Source organism: Anomaloglossus baeobatrachus, chromosome 10, assembly GCF_048569485.1.
Source record: "Anomaloglossus baeobatrachus isolate aAnoBae1 chromosome 10, aAnoBae1.hap1, whole genome shotgun sequence".
Classification (NCBI taxonomy): domain Eukaryota; kingdom Metazoa; phylum Chordata; class Amphibia; order Anura; family Aromobatidae; genus Anomaloglossus; species Anomaloglossus baeobatrachus.
Genome location: NC_134362.1, coordinates 212,205,773 through 212,222,067, shown reverse-complemented (window position 1 = coordinate 212,222,067; position 16,295 = coordinate 212,205,773). Strand labels below are relative to the sequence as shown.

Genomic DNA, 16,295 nt, shown 5'->3' with positions numbered 1-16,295 from the left:
GGCCTGGCGGTGTGTCTTTGCAGCAGCCCGGCGATGTTATGGCCTGGCGGTGTGTCTCTGCGGCGGCCCGGCGATGTTATGGCTTGGCGGTGTGTCTCTGCGGCGGCCCGGCAAAGTTATGGCCTGGCGGTGTGTCCTCTGCGGCAGCCCGGCGATGTTATGGCCTGGCGGGGTGTCTCTGCGGCAGCCCGGCGATGTTATGGCCTGGCGGTGTGTCTCTGCGGCGGCCCGGCGAAGTTATGGCTTGGCGGTGTGTCTTTCGGCAGCCGGCGATGTTATGGCCTGGCGGTGTGTCTCTGTTGCGGTCCGGTGATGTTATGGCCTGGCGGTGTGTCTCTGTTGCGGCCCGGTGATGTTATGGCCTGGCGGTGTGTCTCTGCGGCGGAGTGGCGATGTTATGGCCTGGCGGTGTGTCTCTGCGGCAGCCCGGCGATGTTATGGCTTGGCGGTGTGTCTCTGCGGCGGCGCGGCAATGTTATGGCCTGGCGGTGTGTCTCTGTTGCGGCCCGGTGATGTTATGGCCTGGCGGTGTGTAACTGTTGCAGCCCGGCAATGTTATGGCCTGGCGGTGTGTCTCTGTTGCGGCCTGGTGATGTTATGGCCTGGCGGTGTGTCTCTGCGGCGGCCTGGTGATGTTATGGCCTGGCGGTGTGTCTCTGCGGCGGCCTGGTGATGTTATGGCCTGGCGGTGTGTCTCTGCGGCGGCCTGGTGATGTTATGGCCTGGCGGTGTGTCTTTGCAGCAGCCCGGCGATGTTATGAATTGGCGGTGTGTCTCTGTTGCGGCCCGGTGATGTTATGGCCTGGCGGTGTGTCTCTGTTGCAGCCCGGTGATGTTATGGCCTGGCAGTGTGTCTCTGCGGCAGCCTGGCGATGTTATGGCCTGGCGGTGTGTCTCTGCGGCGGCCCGATGTTATAATGGCAGGCGTTTCCAGAGTGTGCAGGGTGTAGTGCACAGTTTCGTGTGTATTCTTGGTGAGTGACCCTGTAGCGGGAGCGGACGGTGCGAGGCGTTGGTGGACACGTCCCGGAGGCGCTGCGTCTGTGGAGCTGCAGCAGATTGACGTCCCTGCGCGGTTCATTCTCCCCCTGGGTCTTCTGTTCCCGGTGAGAACAGCCGGTGCCGTCACTTGTAACTCAATTTCTGCAGTGTCCTGGATCGGATTTTCGCGGGTTGTTATTACTGAGCGTTTTTTCGGCCTCTGGCAGCGGTCTCCTTCGGGCCGGGGGCGCAGCGTCCGCACACTTTTGGATCACATTGGGGGTCTGTCCTTCGCTCTGTGCTTTGTCTCTTATGCTCTGTGCTTTGTCTCTTATGCTCTGTGCTTTCTCTCTGCAGTCGCTTCCACCTTCGGGCCGGGGGCGCAGCGTCCGCACGTTTTTGGATCACATTGGCGGTCTGCCCTTCGCTCTGTGCTTTGTCTCTTATGCTCTGTGCTTTGTCTCTTATGCTCTGTGCTTTCTCTCTGCAGTCGCTTCACCTTCGGGGCCGGGGGCGCAGCGTCCGCACACTTTTTGGATCACATTGGGGGTCTGTCCTTCGCTCTGTGCTTTGTCTCTTATGCTCTGTGCTTTGTCTCTTATGCTCTGTGCTTTCTCTCTGCAGTCGCTTCCACCTTCGGGCCGGGGGCGCAGCGTCCGCACACTTTTGGATCACATTGGCGGTCTGTCCTTCGCTCTGTGCTTTGTCTCTTATGCTCTGTGCTTTCTCTCTGCAGTCGCTTCCACCTTCGGGTCGGGGGCGCAGCGTCCGCACGTTTTTGGATCACATTGGCGGTCTGTCCTTCGCTCTGTGCTTTGTCTCTTATGCTCTGTGCTTTCTCTCTGCAGTCGCTTCCACCTTCGGGCCGTTTTTGGATCACATTGGCGGTCTGTCCTTCGCTCTGTGCTTTGTCTCTTAAGCTCTGTGCTTTGTCTTATGCTCTGTGCTTTCTCTCCGCAGTTGCCTCCTTATAATGAAAGGCCTTTTCTGCGGCCGGCGGTCTTCGTGTGACCTCCAGGATGGTAAGTGCCTGTGGTTTCGCGTGTCTGACCCTGTGATGCTTGTAGACGTGGCTGTAGGTGATGGATGCGGTGGCGGTAGGTGTTTGATGCGGTGGCGGTAGGTGTTGGATGCGGTGGCGGTAGGTGATGGATGCGGTGGCACCATTGCACTTTTTCGTGGCTCCTGATGTTTTTCTTTCTTTGTTAGGTGACGACTTTCAGAGGATCGAGTTTGGGGTGGGTGAAGTGCTGGGCGTGGACGCGGCACTGCTCGGGAGCGCGGAGTACAGTATTTCCAGCACCCTGAATCCGCAGGCCCCGGAGTTCATCCTGTCCTGCAGCCCGACCCAGAAGAGTCCCGACGAGCTCCTCCTGGCAAACAACTGCGACGCCAGTGACGGTCAATACCCGGACGCTGGGCTCCCCGACAGCAGCGGCAACGCAGACAGTGACGGTGCATCTGCACAGAGAGAGCGGAAGAAGAAGAAGAAAAGACCCCCCGGGGTACTACAGTTACCTGGAAGGTGTCGGCGATGTCCCTGCGGAGACCCTTGTGAATGGCACGCCACCTCCGCAGGGCCGGGCAGTGTGGGCACAGACGAGCCCGAGCTTGGAGATGACGTCCGGGCCTCGTCTGCCTCTCCTAGGACTTGTTACAGCCCCGAGCCCACCGAGGACTTCACAATGGAGGTCGTCAGTGACGACAGCAACTCTGCACCCAATGCACTAGATGATGGCAGGACTGCTGGGCAGCCTGAGGAAGGCATGGCCTCCGACACCGGGCGCGACAGCCCGCTAAGGACAGCTGAGGGGCAGCCGCCGGCTGACTCTGATACTACTGACAAGCTGGAGCTAGCCAACGGACAGACACTTGAAGCCACAGAGGAGGCTGCGGCCCCCAATGGGCTGGATATTCACTCCGAGGCCGAGCCAGTGAAGCCAGAGGACACGTCCCAGGCCGCCATCCAGGCTGCTTCACTGGCCCCCGGGAACCCCCCGGCTAAGTCTTGGGCTAGTCTCTTTCACAATTCCAAGCCCTCACCGACCCCGCTGGTGGGTTACGTAGAAACTAAGCCTGCGGCCCCTTCTGCCGCCGCCGCGCCGGCCCCTGAGAAGCCGGCGGACCTTAAGGAGGGCCCCGTCCCTGTCTCAGAGGATCCAGTAGCCATAAAGATTGCAGGTACATTGTGTTCATCCGCAGCGGCTCGAGGGCACATTAGAGTCCATAAGGGGGCGCCACAGACTATGCATATATATATATATATAATATATATATATATATATATAGAATAGAGTACAGACCAAAAGTTTGGACACACACCGTCTCATTCAAAGAGTTTTCTTTATTTTCAGGACTCTAAAAAATTGTAGATTCACGTTGAAGGTATCAAAACTATGAATTATCACATGTGGAGTGAAATACTTAACAAACAAGTGTGACACAACTGACAATATAGCTTATATTCTAGGTTCTTCACAGTCGCCGCCTTTTGCTGTGATTCCTGCTTTGCACACTCTTGGCATTCTCTTGATGATCTTCAGTCACCGGAAATGGTCTCTAACAGTCTTGAAGAAGTTCCCAGAGATGCTTCGCACTTGTGGCCCTTTTGCCTTCACTCTGGGTCCAGCTCACCCCAAACCATCTCGATTGGGTTCAGGTCTGGTGACTGTGGAGGCCAGGTCATCTGGTGTAGCCCCCATCACTCTCCTTCTTAGTCACATAGCCCTTACACAGCCTGGAGGGGTGTTTGGGACTGCCTGACCTTCATTTCTTAATGTAATGATGGCCGCTCGTTTTTCGTTACTTAGCTGCTTTTTTCTTGCCATAATACAAATTCTAACAGTGTATTCAGTAGGACAATCAGCTGTGTCCACCAGACATCTGCACCACACAACTGATGGTCCCAACCCCATTATAAGGCAAGAAATCCCACTTATTAACCCTGACAGGGCGCACCTGTGAAGTGAAGACCATTTCCGGTGACAAGACAATGCAAGAGTGTGCAAAGCAGGAATCAAAGCAAAAGGCGGCGACTGTGAAGAACCTAGAATATAAGACAGATTGTCAGTTGTGTCACACTTTTTTGTTAAGTCTTTCATTCCACATGTGATAATTCATAGTTTTGATGCCTTCAATGTGAATCTACAATGTTCAGAGTCATGAAAAGAAAGAAAACTCTTTGAATGAGATGGTGTGTCAAAACTTTTGATCTGTACTGTGTGTGTGTGTGTGTGTGTGTGTGTGTGTGTGTGTATATGTATGTGTGTGTGTGTGTATATATATATGTATATAATGTATGTGTGTATATATATGTATATATATGTATGTGTGTGTGTATATATATATATATGTATGTGTATATATATGTATATATAATGTATGTGTGTGTATATTTCTTTGTCGCTCTATTGGGAGACCCAGACAATTGGGTGTATAGCACTGCCTCCGGAGGCCGCACAAAGTATTACACTTAAAAGTGTTAAGCCCCTCCCCTTCTGCCTATACACCCCCCGTGCTCCCACGGGCTCCTCAGTTTTTTGCTTTGTGCGAAGGAGGTCAGACACGCACGCACAGCTCCACAGATTGGTCAGCAGCAGCTGCTGACTAGGTCGGATGGAGAAAAGTGGGCCCATATAGAGCCCCCAGCATGCTCCCTTCTCACCCCACTCTTGTCGGCGTTGTTGTAAGGTTGAGGTATCCATTGCGGGTACGGAGGCTGGAGCCCACATGCTGCTTTCCTTCCCCATCCCCCTCAGGGCTCTGGTGAAGTGGGATCCTATCGGTCTCCAGGCACTGAGACCGTGCTTCATCCACAACTCCTGTGGAGCCTGCTGGATAGGAGCCGGGTATCGTTCAGGGACATGGCCCTGCTACTTGGAGGTACTCTGTATCCCGTGGGGACCGCGCACAGCAACACTCCAGCTTTGCTGGGTGTGCTAGTGCACCGGGGACCGCGGCGCTGACCGGGTTAATATGTGCCATTACACACTCAGCGTTGCTGAGGGTGTTTATGTATAGGGACTGCCGCACTGACCGCCGCTGCCATGGAAACACTGCGGCGCGGCTGGGACTTGTAGTGCGCCGGGGACTTCCACGCCGGCCGCGCTTTTACGGCTGCCGCGTTTATTACTAGAGTCCCCGGCTTTTTGCGGCCTAGTTTCCTTTCCTCCCGCCCACAGCCCTGACAGGCAGGGGAAGGGCGGGACGCTGCACAGAACGAGCAGCACTGAGGGCTGGAGCATGCTTTGCATACTCCACTCCCCTCACTGTGCACAGTGCAGGCACCAGTTCCCGCACTTTCTGGGTCACGCCCACGGCTCCCTCCTCTCCTCAGGACGCATTCCTGTCAGCTCCTCGGACGCTGCAGAGGGGGACAAAATCTGGGAGACCCAGGCAGGGACTCTGGTGGCCTCACAACCGCTTTAAGCGGGTGGTAAGCAGCACCTGTGGTGCTAGCCCCATTGTGCAGTAGTGTAACATTATATGTTTATGGTATATATGTTTTACACTGTATGGTGCACAGTTGATTTCTGGCTATATACCCTATTGTGTTACTCAGGGAAGATAATAGCATGGCGCCCACGAAAGGCAGGGGTGCCAAAACACAGGCTTATTATGTTGCCTGCGCCGCATGTACGACCCCGCTACCGGCAGGTTCCACTGACCCTCATTGTGTGCACTGTTCGGCCCCTGTGGCACTTACTCAGCCAGAGCCTCTGCTAAGAGGGGCCCAGGGGGAGCCACCTGCTGACACTGTTCAGGTGACGGGGACGGAGTTTGCAAAAACTCTCTGAGACTATGGCTAAGATACTAGAAGCCTTGCAGGCCAGGCCGGTATCTCAGCACAGGAACTCTGTTGAATCTTTGTTCCCTGGCCCCCCCTCAGTTGGACCAACAATGTCCCCCCGGGGTATCTCATAGATCCCAGGCTGGGGGTTCTGACACAGACCCCAGCCCCAGACCGATTAAGCGAGCTCGCTTAGATTTTCCCTCGACATCATCATATTGTTCAGGGTCTCAGAGGGGGGAATCTCTGGTTGATGACGCGGAGACAGCTGATCAGGATTCTGATCCTGAGGCCGCTCTCAATCTTGATACTCCGGACGGGGACGCCATAGTGAACGACCTTATTGCGTCCATCAATCGTATGTTGGATATTTCTCCCTCAGCTCCTCCAGTGGAGGAGTCAGCTTCTCAGCAGGAGAAATTCCGTTTCAGGTTTCCAAGCGTACACCGAGTATGTTTTCTGGACCACTCTGATTTCAGAGAGGCAGTCCAGAATGACCATGATTGTCCAGATAAGCGTTTCTCTAAGCGCCTTAAGGATACACGTTATCCTTTTCCCCCTGACGTGGTTAAAGGTTGGACTCAGTGTCCCAAGGTGGATCCTCCAATCTCCAGACTGGCGGCTAGATCCATACTTGCAGTGGAAGATGGGGCTTCACTCAAAGATGCCACTGACAGGCAGATGGAGCTCTGGTTGAAATCCATCTATGAAGCTATCGGCGCGTCTTTTGCTCCAGCATTCGCAGCCGTATGGGCGCTGCAAGCTATCTCAGCAGGTCAAGCGCATATTGAAGCAGCCACATGCACGGCCGCGCCACAGGTGGCGTCCATAACCACTCAGACGTCGGCATTTGCGTCTTACGCTATTAATGCTGTCCTGGACTCTGCGAGCCGTACGGCGGTTGCAGCCGCCAATTCGGTGGTACTCCGCAGGGCCTTGTGGCTACGGGAATGGAAGGCAGATTCTGTTTCCAAAAAGCGCTTAACCAGTTTGCCAATTTCTGGCGACCGATTGTTTGGCGAGCGTTTGGATGAAATCATCAAACAATCCAAGGGAAAAGGATACATCCTTACCCCAGCCCAAACCGAACATACCCCAACAGAGGAGGGGGCAGTCGAGGTTTCGGTCCTTTCGGGGCGCGGGCAGGTCCCAATTCTCCTCGTCCAAAAGGCCTCAGAAAGATCAAAGGAACTCTGACGCATGGCGGTCTAAGTCACGTCCTAAAAAGGCCACCGGAGGTGCCGCTACCAAAGCGGCTTCCTCATGACTTTCGGCATCCTCACTCCGCATCCTCGGTCGGTGGCAGGCTCTCCCGCTTTTGCGACACCTGGCTGCCACGGGTAAAAGACCGTTGGGTGAGAGACATTCTGTCTCACGGTTACGAGATAGAGTTCACCTCTCGTCCCCCGACTCGATTCTTCAGGTCATCCCCGCCTCCCGAGCGAGCCGAGGCTCTTCTGCAGGCGCTGGGCACTCTGAAGGCAGAAGGAGTGGTGGTCCCTGTTCCTCTTCAGCAACAGGGCCACGGTTTTTACTCCAACTTGTTTGTGGTCCCAAAGCAAGGACGGGTCTTTCCGTCCTGTCTGGACCTGAAACTTCTCAACAAACACGTAACGACCAGGCGGTTCCGGATGGAATCCCTCCGCTCCGTCATCGCCTCAATGTCCCAGGGAGATTTCCTTGCATCGATCGATATCAAAGATGCTTATCTCCACGTACCGATTGCTCCAGAGCACCAGCGCTTCTTGCGCTTCGCCATAGGAAACGAACACCTGCAGTTCGTGGCACTGCCGTTCGGCCTGGCAACAGCCCCACGGGTTTTCACCAAGGTTATGGCTACTGTAGTAGCGGTCCTCCACTCTCAGGGTCACTCGGTGATCCCGTACTTGGACGATCTGTTGATCAAGGCACCCTCTCTAGAGGCATGCCAACACAGCCTCGACGCTACTCTGGAGACTCTCCAGAGTTTCGGGTGGATCATCAATTTTCCAAAGTCAAATCTGACACCGGCCCAATCGCTGACATATCTTGGCATGGAGTTTCATACCCTCTCAGCGATAGTGAAGCTTCCGCTGATCAAGCAGCGTTCACTACAGAATGGGGTGCAATCTCTCCTTCAAGGTCAGGCACACCCCTTGAGGCGCCTCATGCACTTCCTGGGGAAGATGGTGGCAGCAATGGAGGCAGTCCCTTTCGCGCAGTTTCACCTGCGTCCTCTTCAATGGGACATCCTACGCAAATGGGACAGGAAGCCGACGTCCCTCGACAGGAACGTCTCCCTCTCTCAGGCGACCAAAGCTTCCCTTCGGTGGTGGCTTCTTCCCACTTCATTATCGAAGGGGAAATCCTTCCTACCCCCATCCTGGGAGGTGGTCACGACGGACGCGAGTCTGTCAGGGTGGGGAGCGGTCTTTCTCCACCACAGGGCTCAGGGTACGTGGACCCAGCAAGAGTCCTCGCTTCAGATCAATGTTCTGGAAATACGGGCAGTGTATCTTGCCCTGAAAGCTTTCCAGCAGTGGCTGGAAGGCAAGCAGATCCGAATTCAGTCGGACAATTCCACAGCGGTGGCATACATCAACCACCAAGGCGGGACACGCAGTCGGCAAGCCTTCCAGGAAGTCCGGCGGATTCTGATGTGGGTGGAAGCCACGGCCTCCACCATATCCGCAGTTCACATCCCAGGCGTGGAAAACTGGGAAGCAGATTATCTCAGTCGCCAGGGCATGGACGCAGGGGAATGGTCCCTTCACCCGGACGTGTTTCAGGAGATCTGTTGCCGCTGGGGGGTGCCGGACGTCGACCTCATGGCGTCCCGGCACAACAACAAGGTACCGGCGTTCATGGCACGGTCTCAAGATCCCAGAGCTCTGGCGGCAGACGCCTTAGTTCAGGATTGGTCGCAGTTTCAGCTCCCTTATGTGTTTCCTCCGCTGGCACTGTTGCCCAGAGTGTTACGCAAGATCAGGGCCGACTGCCGCCGCGTCATCCTCGTCGCTCCAGACTGGCCGAGGCGGTCGTGGTACCCGGATCTGTGGCATCTCACGGTCGGCCAACCGTGGGCACTACCAGACCGACCAGACTTGCTATCTCAAGGGCCGTTTTTCCATCTGAATTCTGCGGCCCTCAACCTGACTGTGTGGCCATTGAGTCCTGGATCCTAGCGTCTTCAGGGTTATCTCAAGACGTCATTGCCACTATGAGACAGGCTAGGAAACCAACGTCCGCCAAGATCTACCACAGGACGTGGAAAATTTTCCTGTCGTGGTGCTCTGCTCAGGGTTTTTCTCCCTGGCACTTTGCCTTGCCCACTTTTCTGTCCTTCCTTCAATCTGGACTGGAAAAGGGTTTGTCGCTCGGCTCCCTTAAGGGACAAGTCTCAGCGCTCTCTGTGTTTTTCCAGAAGCGCCTAGCCAGACTTCCACAGGTACGCACGTTCCTGCAGGGGGTTTGTCACATCGTCCCTCCTTACAAGCGGCCGTTAGAACCCTGGGATCTGAACAGGGTGCTGATGGCTCTTCAGAAACCACCATTCGAGCCAATGAGGGATATTTCTCTCTCACGCCTTTCGCAGAAAGTGATTTTCCTAGTAGCAGTCACTTCACTTCGGAGAGTGTCTGAGCTAGCAGCGCTGTCATGCAAAGCCCCTTTCCTGTTGTTTCACCAGGACAAGGTGGTTCTGCGTCCGGTTCCGGATTTTCTCCCTAAGGTGGTATCCCCCTTTCATCTCAATCAGGATATCTCCTTACCCTCTTTTTGTCCTCATCCAGTTCACCAATGTGAAAAGGATTTGCACTTGTTAGATCTGGTGAGAGCACTCAGACTCTACATTTCTCGTACGGCGCCCCTGCGCCGCTCGGATGCACTCTTTGTCCTTGTCGCTGGCCAGCGTAAAGGGTCACAGGCTTCCAAATCAACCCTGGCTCGGTGGATCAAGGAACCAATTCTCGAAGCTTACCGTTCGGCTGGGCTTCCGGTTCCCTCAGGGCTGAAGGCCCATTCTACCAGAGCCGTGGGTGCGTCCTGGGCTTTGAGGCACCAGGCTACGGCTCAACAGGTGTGTCAGGCGGCTACCTGGTCGAGCCTGCACACTTTCACGAAGCACTATCAGGTGCATACCTATGCTTCGGCGGATGCCAGCCTAGGTAGGCGAGTCCTTCAGGCGGCGGTTGCCCACCTGTAGGAAGAGGCCGTTTTACGGCTCTCTTACGAGGTATTATTTTACCCACCCAGGGACTGCTTTTGGACGTCCCAATTGTCTGGGTCTCCCAATAGAGCGACAAAGAAGAAGGGAATTTTGTTTACTTACCGTAAATTCCTTTTCTTCTAGCTCCAATTGGGAGACCCAGCGCCCGCCCCTGTTTTTTTGTGTACACATGTTGTTCATGTTGAATGGTTTCAGTTCTCCGATATTCCTTCGGATCGAAGTTACTTTAAACCAGTTTATAATTCTTTTTCCTCCTTCTTGCTTTTGCACCAAAACTGAGGAGCCCGTGGGAGCACGGGGGGTGTATAGGCAGAAGGGGAGGGGCTTAACACTTTTGAGTGTAATACTTTGTGCGGCCTCCGGAGGCATAGCCTATACACCCAATTGTCTGGGTCTCCCAATTGGAGCTAGAAGAAAAGGAATTTACGGTAAGTAAACAAAATTCCCTTCATGTGTATGTGTGTATATATATATATATATATATATATATATATGTATATATAATGTATGTGTGTGTGTATATATGTATATATGATGTGTGTGTGTGTATATATAATGTGTGTGTATATATAATGTGTGTGTGTATATATATGTATATATGATGTGTGTGTGTGTGTGTGTGTGTGTGTATATATATGTATATATAATGTGTGTGTGTGTATATATAATGTATGTATGTGTGTGTATATATCAGGGCTGTGGAGTCGGTAAGCCAAACCTTCGACTCCGACTCCGACTCCTCAAATTCTCTTGCACCGACTCCGACTCCGACTCCGGCTCCGACTCCGACTCCGGCTCCGACTCCGACTCCTACATATATTGCTTAGTTAGGTGAAAAATTTATTGTAGTACATGAATATGTGTATGTGAACATCAGACATTTAATAATTTTTATGATACGATAATCAAGATATTTGGATAGAACATAAAATATATTTATTGGAATACAACTTTAGAACACAAAAAACTGTAATAAATTGTAAATATGTAATACACTATGTAATATACAGTAGATTACATATATATCTTGTGTGTGTATATACACTGTGTGTATATATATATATATATATATATATATATATATATATATATATATATATATATATATATATTGCATATTACATATTACATATTTACAATTTATTAGTTTTTTGTGTTCTAAAGTTGTATTCCAATAAATATTTTATGTTCTATCCAAATATCTTGATTATTGTATTATAAAAACAATTAAATGTCTGATGTTCACATTGTACTACAATAAATTTTTCACTTAAATATAAGCATTATACTAAATGTTATTATTTAGTAAAATATTCAGCACATTCTGCATTGCACTCCTGTCCCCAATTTATTATATATTTTAGGAGTCGGAGTCGGTGCATTTTATACCGACTCCGACTCCACCAAAATGAGCTCCGACTCCGACTCCGACTCCACAGCCCTGGTATATATAATGTGTATGTATGTGTGTGTATATATAATGTGTATGTATGTGTGTGTATATATAATGTGTATGTATGTGTGTGTATATATAATGTGTATGTATGTGTGTGTATATATAATGTGTGTGTGTGTATATATAATGTGTGTGTGTGTGTGTGTATATATGTATATATAATTGTGTGTGTGTGTGTATATAATGTGTGTGTATGTGTGTGTGTGTGTGTGTATATATAATGTGTGTATATATATGTATATATAATTGTGTGTGTGTGTGTATATAATGTGTATGTGTGTGTATATATATGTATATATAATGTGTGTATGTGTGTGTATATATATGTATATATAATTGTGTGTGTGTGTGTATATATAATGTGTATGTGTGTGTATATATATGTATATATAATGTGTGTGTATATATATATGTATATATAATGTGTGTGTGTATATGTATGTGTGTGTATATGTATGTGTGTGTATATATGTATGTGTGTGTATATATAATGTATGTGTGTGTGTATGTGTGTATATATAATGTATGTGTGTGTGTATGTGTGTGTATATATAATGTATGTGTGTATGTATATATGTATATATAATGTATGTGTGTATATATATGTATGTGTGTGTATGTATAATGTATGTGTGTGTATGTATAATGTATGTGTGTGTATATATAATGTATGTGTGTGTATATATGTATGTGTGTGTATGTATAATGTATGTGTGTGTATATATAATGTATGTGTGTGTATATATGTATGTGTGTGTATGTATAATGTATGTGTGTGTATATATAATGTATGTGTGTGTATGTATAATGTATGTGTGTGTATGTATATATGTATATATAATGTGTGTGTGTGTATATATGTATGTGTGTGTATATATGTATGTGTGTGTGTATATATGTATGTGTGTGTATGTATAATGTATGTGTGTGTATATATAATGTATGTGTGTGTATGTATAATGTATGTGTGTGTATGTATATATGTATATATAATGTGTGTGTGTGTATATATATAGTGTGTATATATATGTATGTGTGTGTATGTATATATGTATATATAATGTATGTGTGTGTATGTATATATGTATATATAATGTGTGTGTGTGTGTGTGTGTGTATATATATAGTGTGTATGTGTGTGTATATATAATGTGTATATGTATGTGTGTGTATATATAATGTGTGTATGTATATATGTATATATAATGTGTATATGTATGTATGTGTGTGTATGTATAATGTATGTGTGTGTATGTATATATGTATATATAATGTGTATATGTATGTATGTGTGTGTGTACACTTTATATGGGGGTCTGTCTGAGCCTTGCTGATTACAGAGCTACCCGTGTGTCCAACCTGTGCTGCTGGGAGTTGTGGTCCTTGGGCCCGAGACCACCGGCCTCACATAGACATGACTATATTGGGGTTTTGGTGATGGGCCTGGGATGCAGCCGCCGACCCCTTCCCAACCCCTTTTAGAACCAATGATGGACCCCGCCACTGGACGGAGAGGATGAGGAGCGCTGCTCCGAGCTCTCTGCCAGAAAGTAATTCTGCTACTGCAGGAACCAGGCAGTAAATGTCACCCTATAACAGAGGGCGATGAGCACTGATACCCTGTATGACCCCTCAATATGACCTCCCCCCTCTGTGCCGGTCCTTGTACATAGGCTCTACAGACACATCCTTCAGCTCTACCACCATTAGCCACCAGGTGGCGCTCGCAGCCTGCGGGAGGGCGGTGCGTTCACCCGGCTGAGATGCAGTTTCTGCAGTGAGTGGCGGGTCCTGTACGATCTGTGAATGTGGCCGCTCTCGCACCGCAGGGTCCAAGCGTCCCCCGGGCGGGGAGTAATGGCAGCCCAAATAATGGACAATCACTAAATGTCCTGTGGTGACGGCCGGGGTCAGTGCAGAGTCACCAGGTGAATCACCCCTGTATTCTGCACCCCCCGGCTCCAGCACTGGTGGTCCGCACTCTTTATATTCATGGAGTAATGACGCAGTAGATCAGCTCCCATCACTTCTAAGAACAGCGATCGGGCAGGAAAATAAACGATGGAGAACATCGGGGTCGTCCGCACTGAAGGGGACGCGGATTTTAATACCTTTTTTTACAAAAAAATGTCCAGTGTGTTGCGTAACCTCCCAGCCGCCGTTTCCACTGACCACCGTGTGCCCCGTCCCTTGTGTCCCCCCCATCCCTCGTGTCCCCCCCCATCCCTCGTGTCCCCCCCCCGTCCCTCGTGTCCCCCCCGTCCCTCGTGTCCCCCCCCGTCCCTCGTGTCCCCCCCCGTCCCTCGTGTCCCCCCCGTCCCTCGTGTCCCCCCGTCCCTCGTGTCCCCCCGTCCCTCGTGTCCCTCGTGTCCCCCCGTCCCTCGTGTCCCCCGTGTCCCCCGCCTGTCGTGTGCCCGCCTCTAGTTTCCGCAGACCGTTGCGCCTCCCGCCGCTCTTGTACTCACCCCGCTTTCCTCCCGTCCGCAGAGATCCTGGAGGGGGTGAAGCTCGTCCATAAACCCGTGTCGTTACAGCCACGAGGACTCGTCAACAAAGGAAACTGGTGCTACATCAACGCTGTATCCTTCTGCTGCCGGCTCAGGCCGCGCTCTGGGGTCTCGCAGCCGCCGTTATTAGTGGAACGTCTCCACACACTGATCAGAGGGGTCTGCGCCTCGGGGGTCTCCTGTGAGGAGCTGATGGCAGGATCTGCAGCGTTCTCATACATTGATTAGATCTCTGCTTGCTTTCGTTGAATGAGAACTTTCATCGTTCTCCTCCGGAGGCTGAGATCGGTCCTTCCTTTCACAGCTGAGGGTTTGTTACTGTTGTATCCAATCATTAATCTACTGCAGGAGGTGTATCCGGCCTGTGATCTCGTGTATGGTTTATTCCTTGACCCGTCCCGCAGACCCTACAAGCTCTGGTGGCGTGCCCACCCATGTACCATCTGATGAAGTGCATTCCCATGTACACCAAACTGCAGAGAGCGTGCACGTCAACGCCCATGATCGACAGCTTGTAAGTAGACGCTCTGCCCCACCGTACTCGGCAGGGGCCCCTCCGACCCTCTGTACTCAGCAGGGGCCCCTCCGATCCACCGTACTCAGCAGGGACCCCTCCGATCCACCGTACTCAGCAGGGGCCCCTCCGATCCACCGTACTCAGCAGGGGCCCCTCCGATCTACCGTACTCGGCAGGGGCCCCTCCCAACCACCGTACTCAGCAGGGGCTCCTCCGACCCTCTGTACTCAGCAGGGGCCCCTCTGACCCTCTGTACTCAGCAGGGGCCCCTCCGATCCACCGTACTCAGCAGGGGCCCCTCCGATCTACCGTACTCGGCAGGGGCCCCTCCCAACCACCGTACTCAGCAGGGGCTCCTCCGACCCTCTGTACTCAGCAGGGGCCCCTCCGATCCACCGTACTTGGCAGGGGCCCCTCCGATCCACCGTACTTGGCAGGGGCCCCTCCGATCCACCGTACTCGGCAGGGGCCCCTCCGATCCACCGTACTCGGCAGGGGCCCCTCCGATCCACCGTACTCGGCAGGGGCCCCTCCGATCCACCGTACTCGGCAGGGGCCCCTCCGACCCTCTGTACTCAGCAGGGGCCCCTCCGACCCTCTGTACTCGGCAGGGGCCCCTCCGACCCTCTGTACTCAGCAGGGGCCCCTCCGACCCTCTGTACTCAGCAGGGGCCCCTCCGACCCTCTGTACTCAGCAGGGGCCCCTCCGACCCTCTGTACTCAGCAGGGGCCCCTCCGACCCTCTGTACTCGGCAGGGGCCCCTCCGACCCTCTGTACTCGGCAGGGGCCCCTCCGTCCCTCTGTACTCAGCAGGGGCCCCTCCGTCCCTCTGTACTCGGCAGGGGCCCCTCCGACCCTCTGTACTCGGCAGGGGCCCCTCCGACCCTCTGTACTCGGCAGGGGCCCCTCCGATCCACCGTACCCGGCAGGGGCCCCTCCGATCCACCGTACCCGGCAGGGGCCCCTCCGATCCACCGTACCCGGCAGGGGCCCCTCCGATCCACCGTACTCGGCAGGGGCCCCTCCGATCCACCGTACTCGGCAGGGGCCCCTCCGCTCATCATGTGTAGGATTGCTGCTTGCTGTCAGTGAATGCCTCGCACAGCTGTAGGACTAGTCCCGGTGTCTCCACACGTGACCTGTGCTCCAGGCTGATGGTTCATGTCTGCACTGATGCGATTGTAGCAGACCCTCAGCTGTGAGATGTGTCTATAGCTCCTGCAAGAGTGTTAACGTTCACTGACAGCAATCAGAGAGAAAACTGCGATCCATTGAGACATAGACTGATGGAAAGCTCCAGAATTTCTTGGCCCCTGTGAGCAGCCGCTCGGGGGTTTCGGGGGTCCTCAGCTGCCGCTTCTGGTTTCTCAGGTCTTGTCTCTTCTTCTTTCAGCGTTCGCCTGATGAATGAATTCACGAACATGCCGGTGATTGCCAAGCCGAAGCAAGGTAAGGCCGCAACTCAGCCACCGGGGGTCCGCAGGGGTCTCCACAGAACGGGACTGACCACCAGTGTGACCCCCCGTGTCTGTGGAGTGACGGACGGACCACCAGTGTGACCCCCATGTCTGTGGAATGACTGACCATCAATGTGACCCCCATGTCTGTGGAGTGACGGACGGACCACCAGTGTGACCCCCATGTCTGTGGAGTGACTGACCATCAATGTGACCCCCATGTCTGTGGAGTGACGGACGGACCACCAGTGTGACCCCCGTGTCTGTGGAGTGATGTACGGACCCCCAGTGTGACCCCCATGTCTGTGGAGTGACGGACGGACCCCCAGTGTGACCCCCCATGTCTGTGGAGTGACTGACCCCCAGTGTGACCCCCGTGT

General features: G+C 52.4%; 1 protein-coding gene across 1 annotated transcript in view; it reads left to right on the top strand.

Moving 5' to 3' along the window:
• The first annotated feature begins 1,944 nt into the window (after positions 1-1,944).
• USP10 (ubiquitin specific peptidase 10) overlaps positions 1,945-16,295 on the top strand; it is a 44,619-nt gene continuing 30,268 nt past the window's right edge. The window contains 7 exon segments of the mRNA XM_075326258.1: positions 1,945-2,003; positions 2,191-2,477; positions 2,479-2,539; positions 2,542-3,162; positions 13,921-14,012; positions 14,345-14,454; positions 15,852-15,907. Of these exon segments, the coding sequence (XP_075182373.1) occupies positions 1,955-2,003; positions 2,191-2,477; positions 2,479-2,539; positions 2,542-3,162; positions 13,921-14,012; positions 14,345-14,454; positions 15,852-15,907 (1,276 nt within the window). The 5' untranslated portion in view covers positions 1,945-1,954.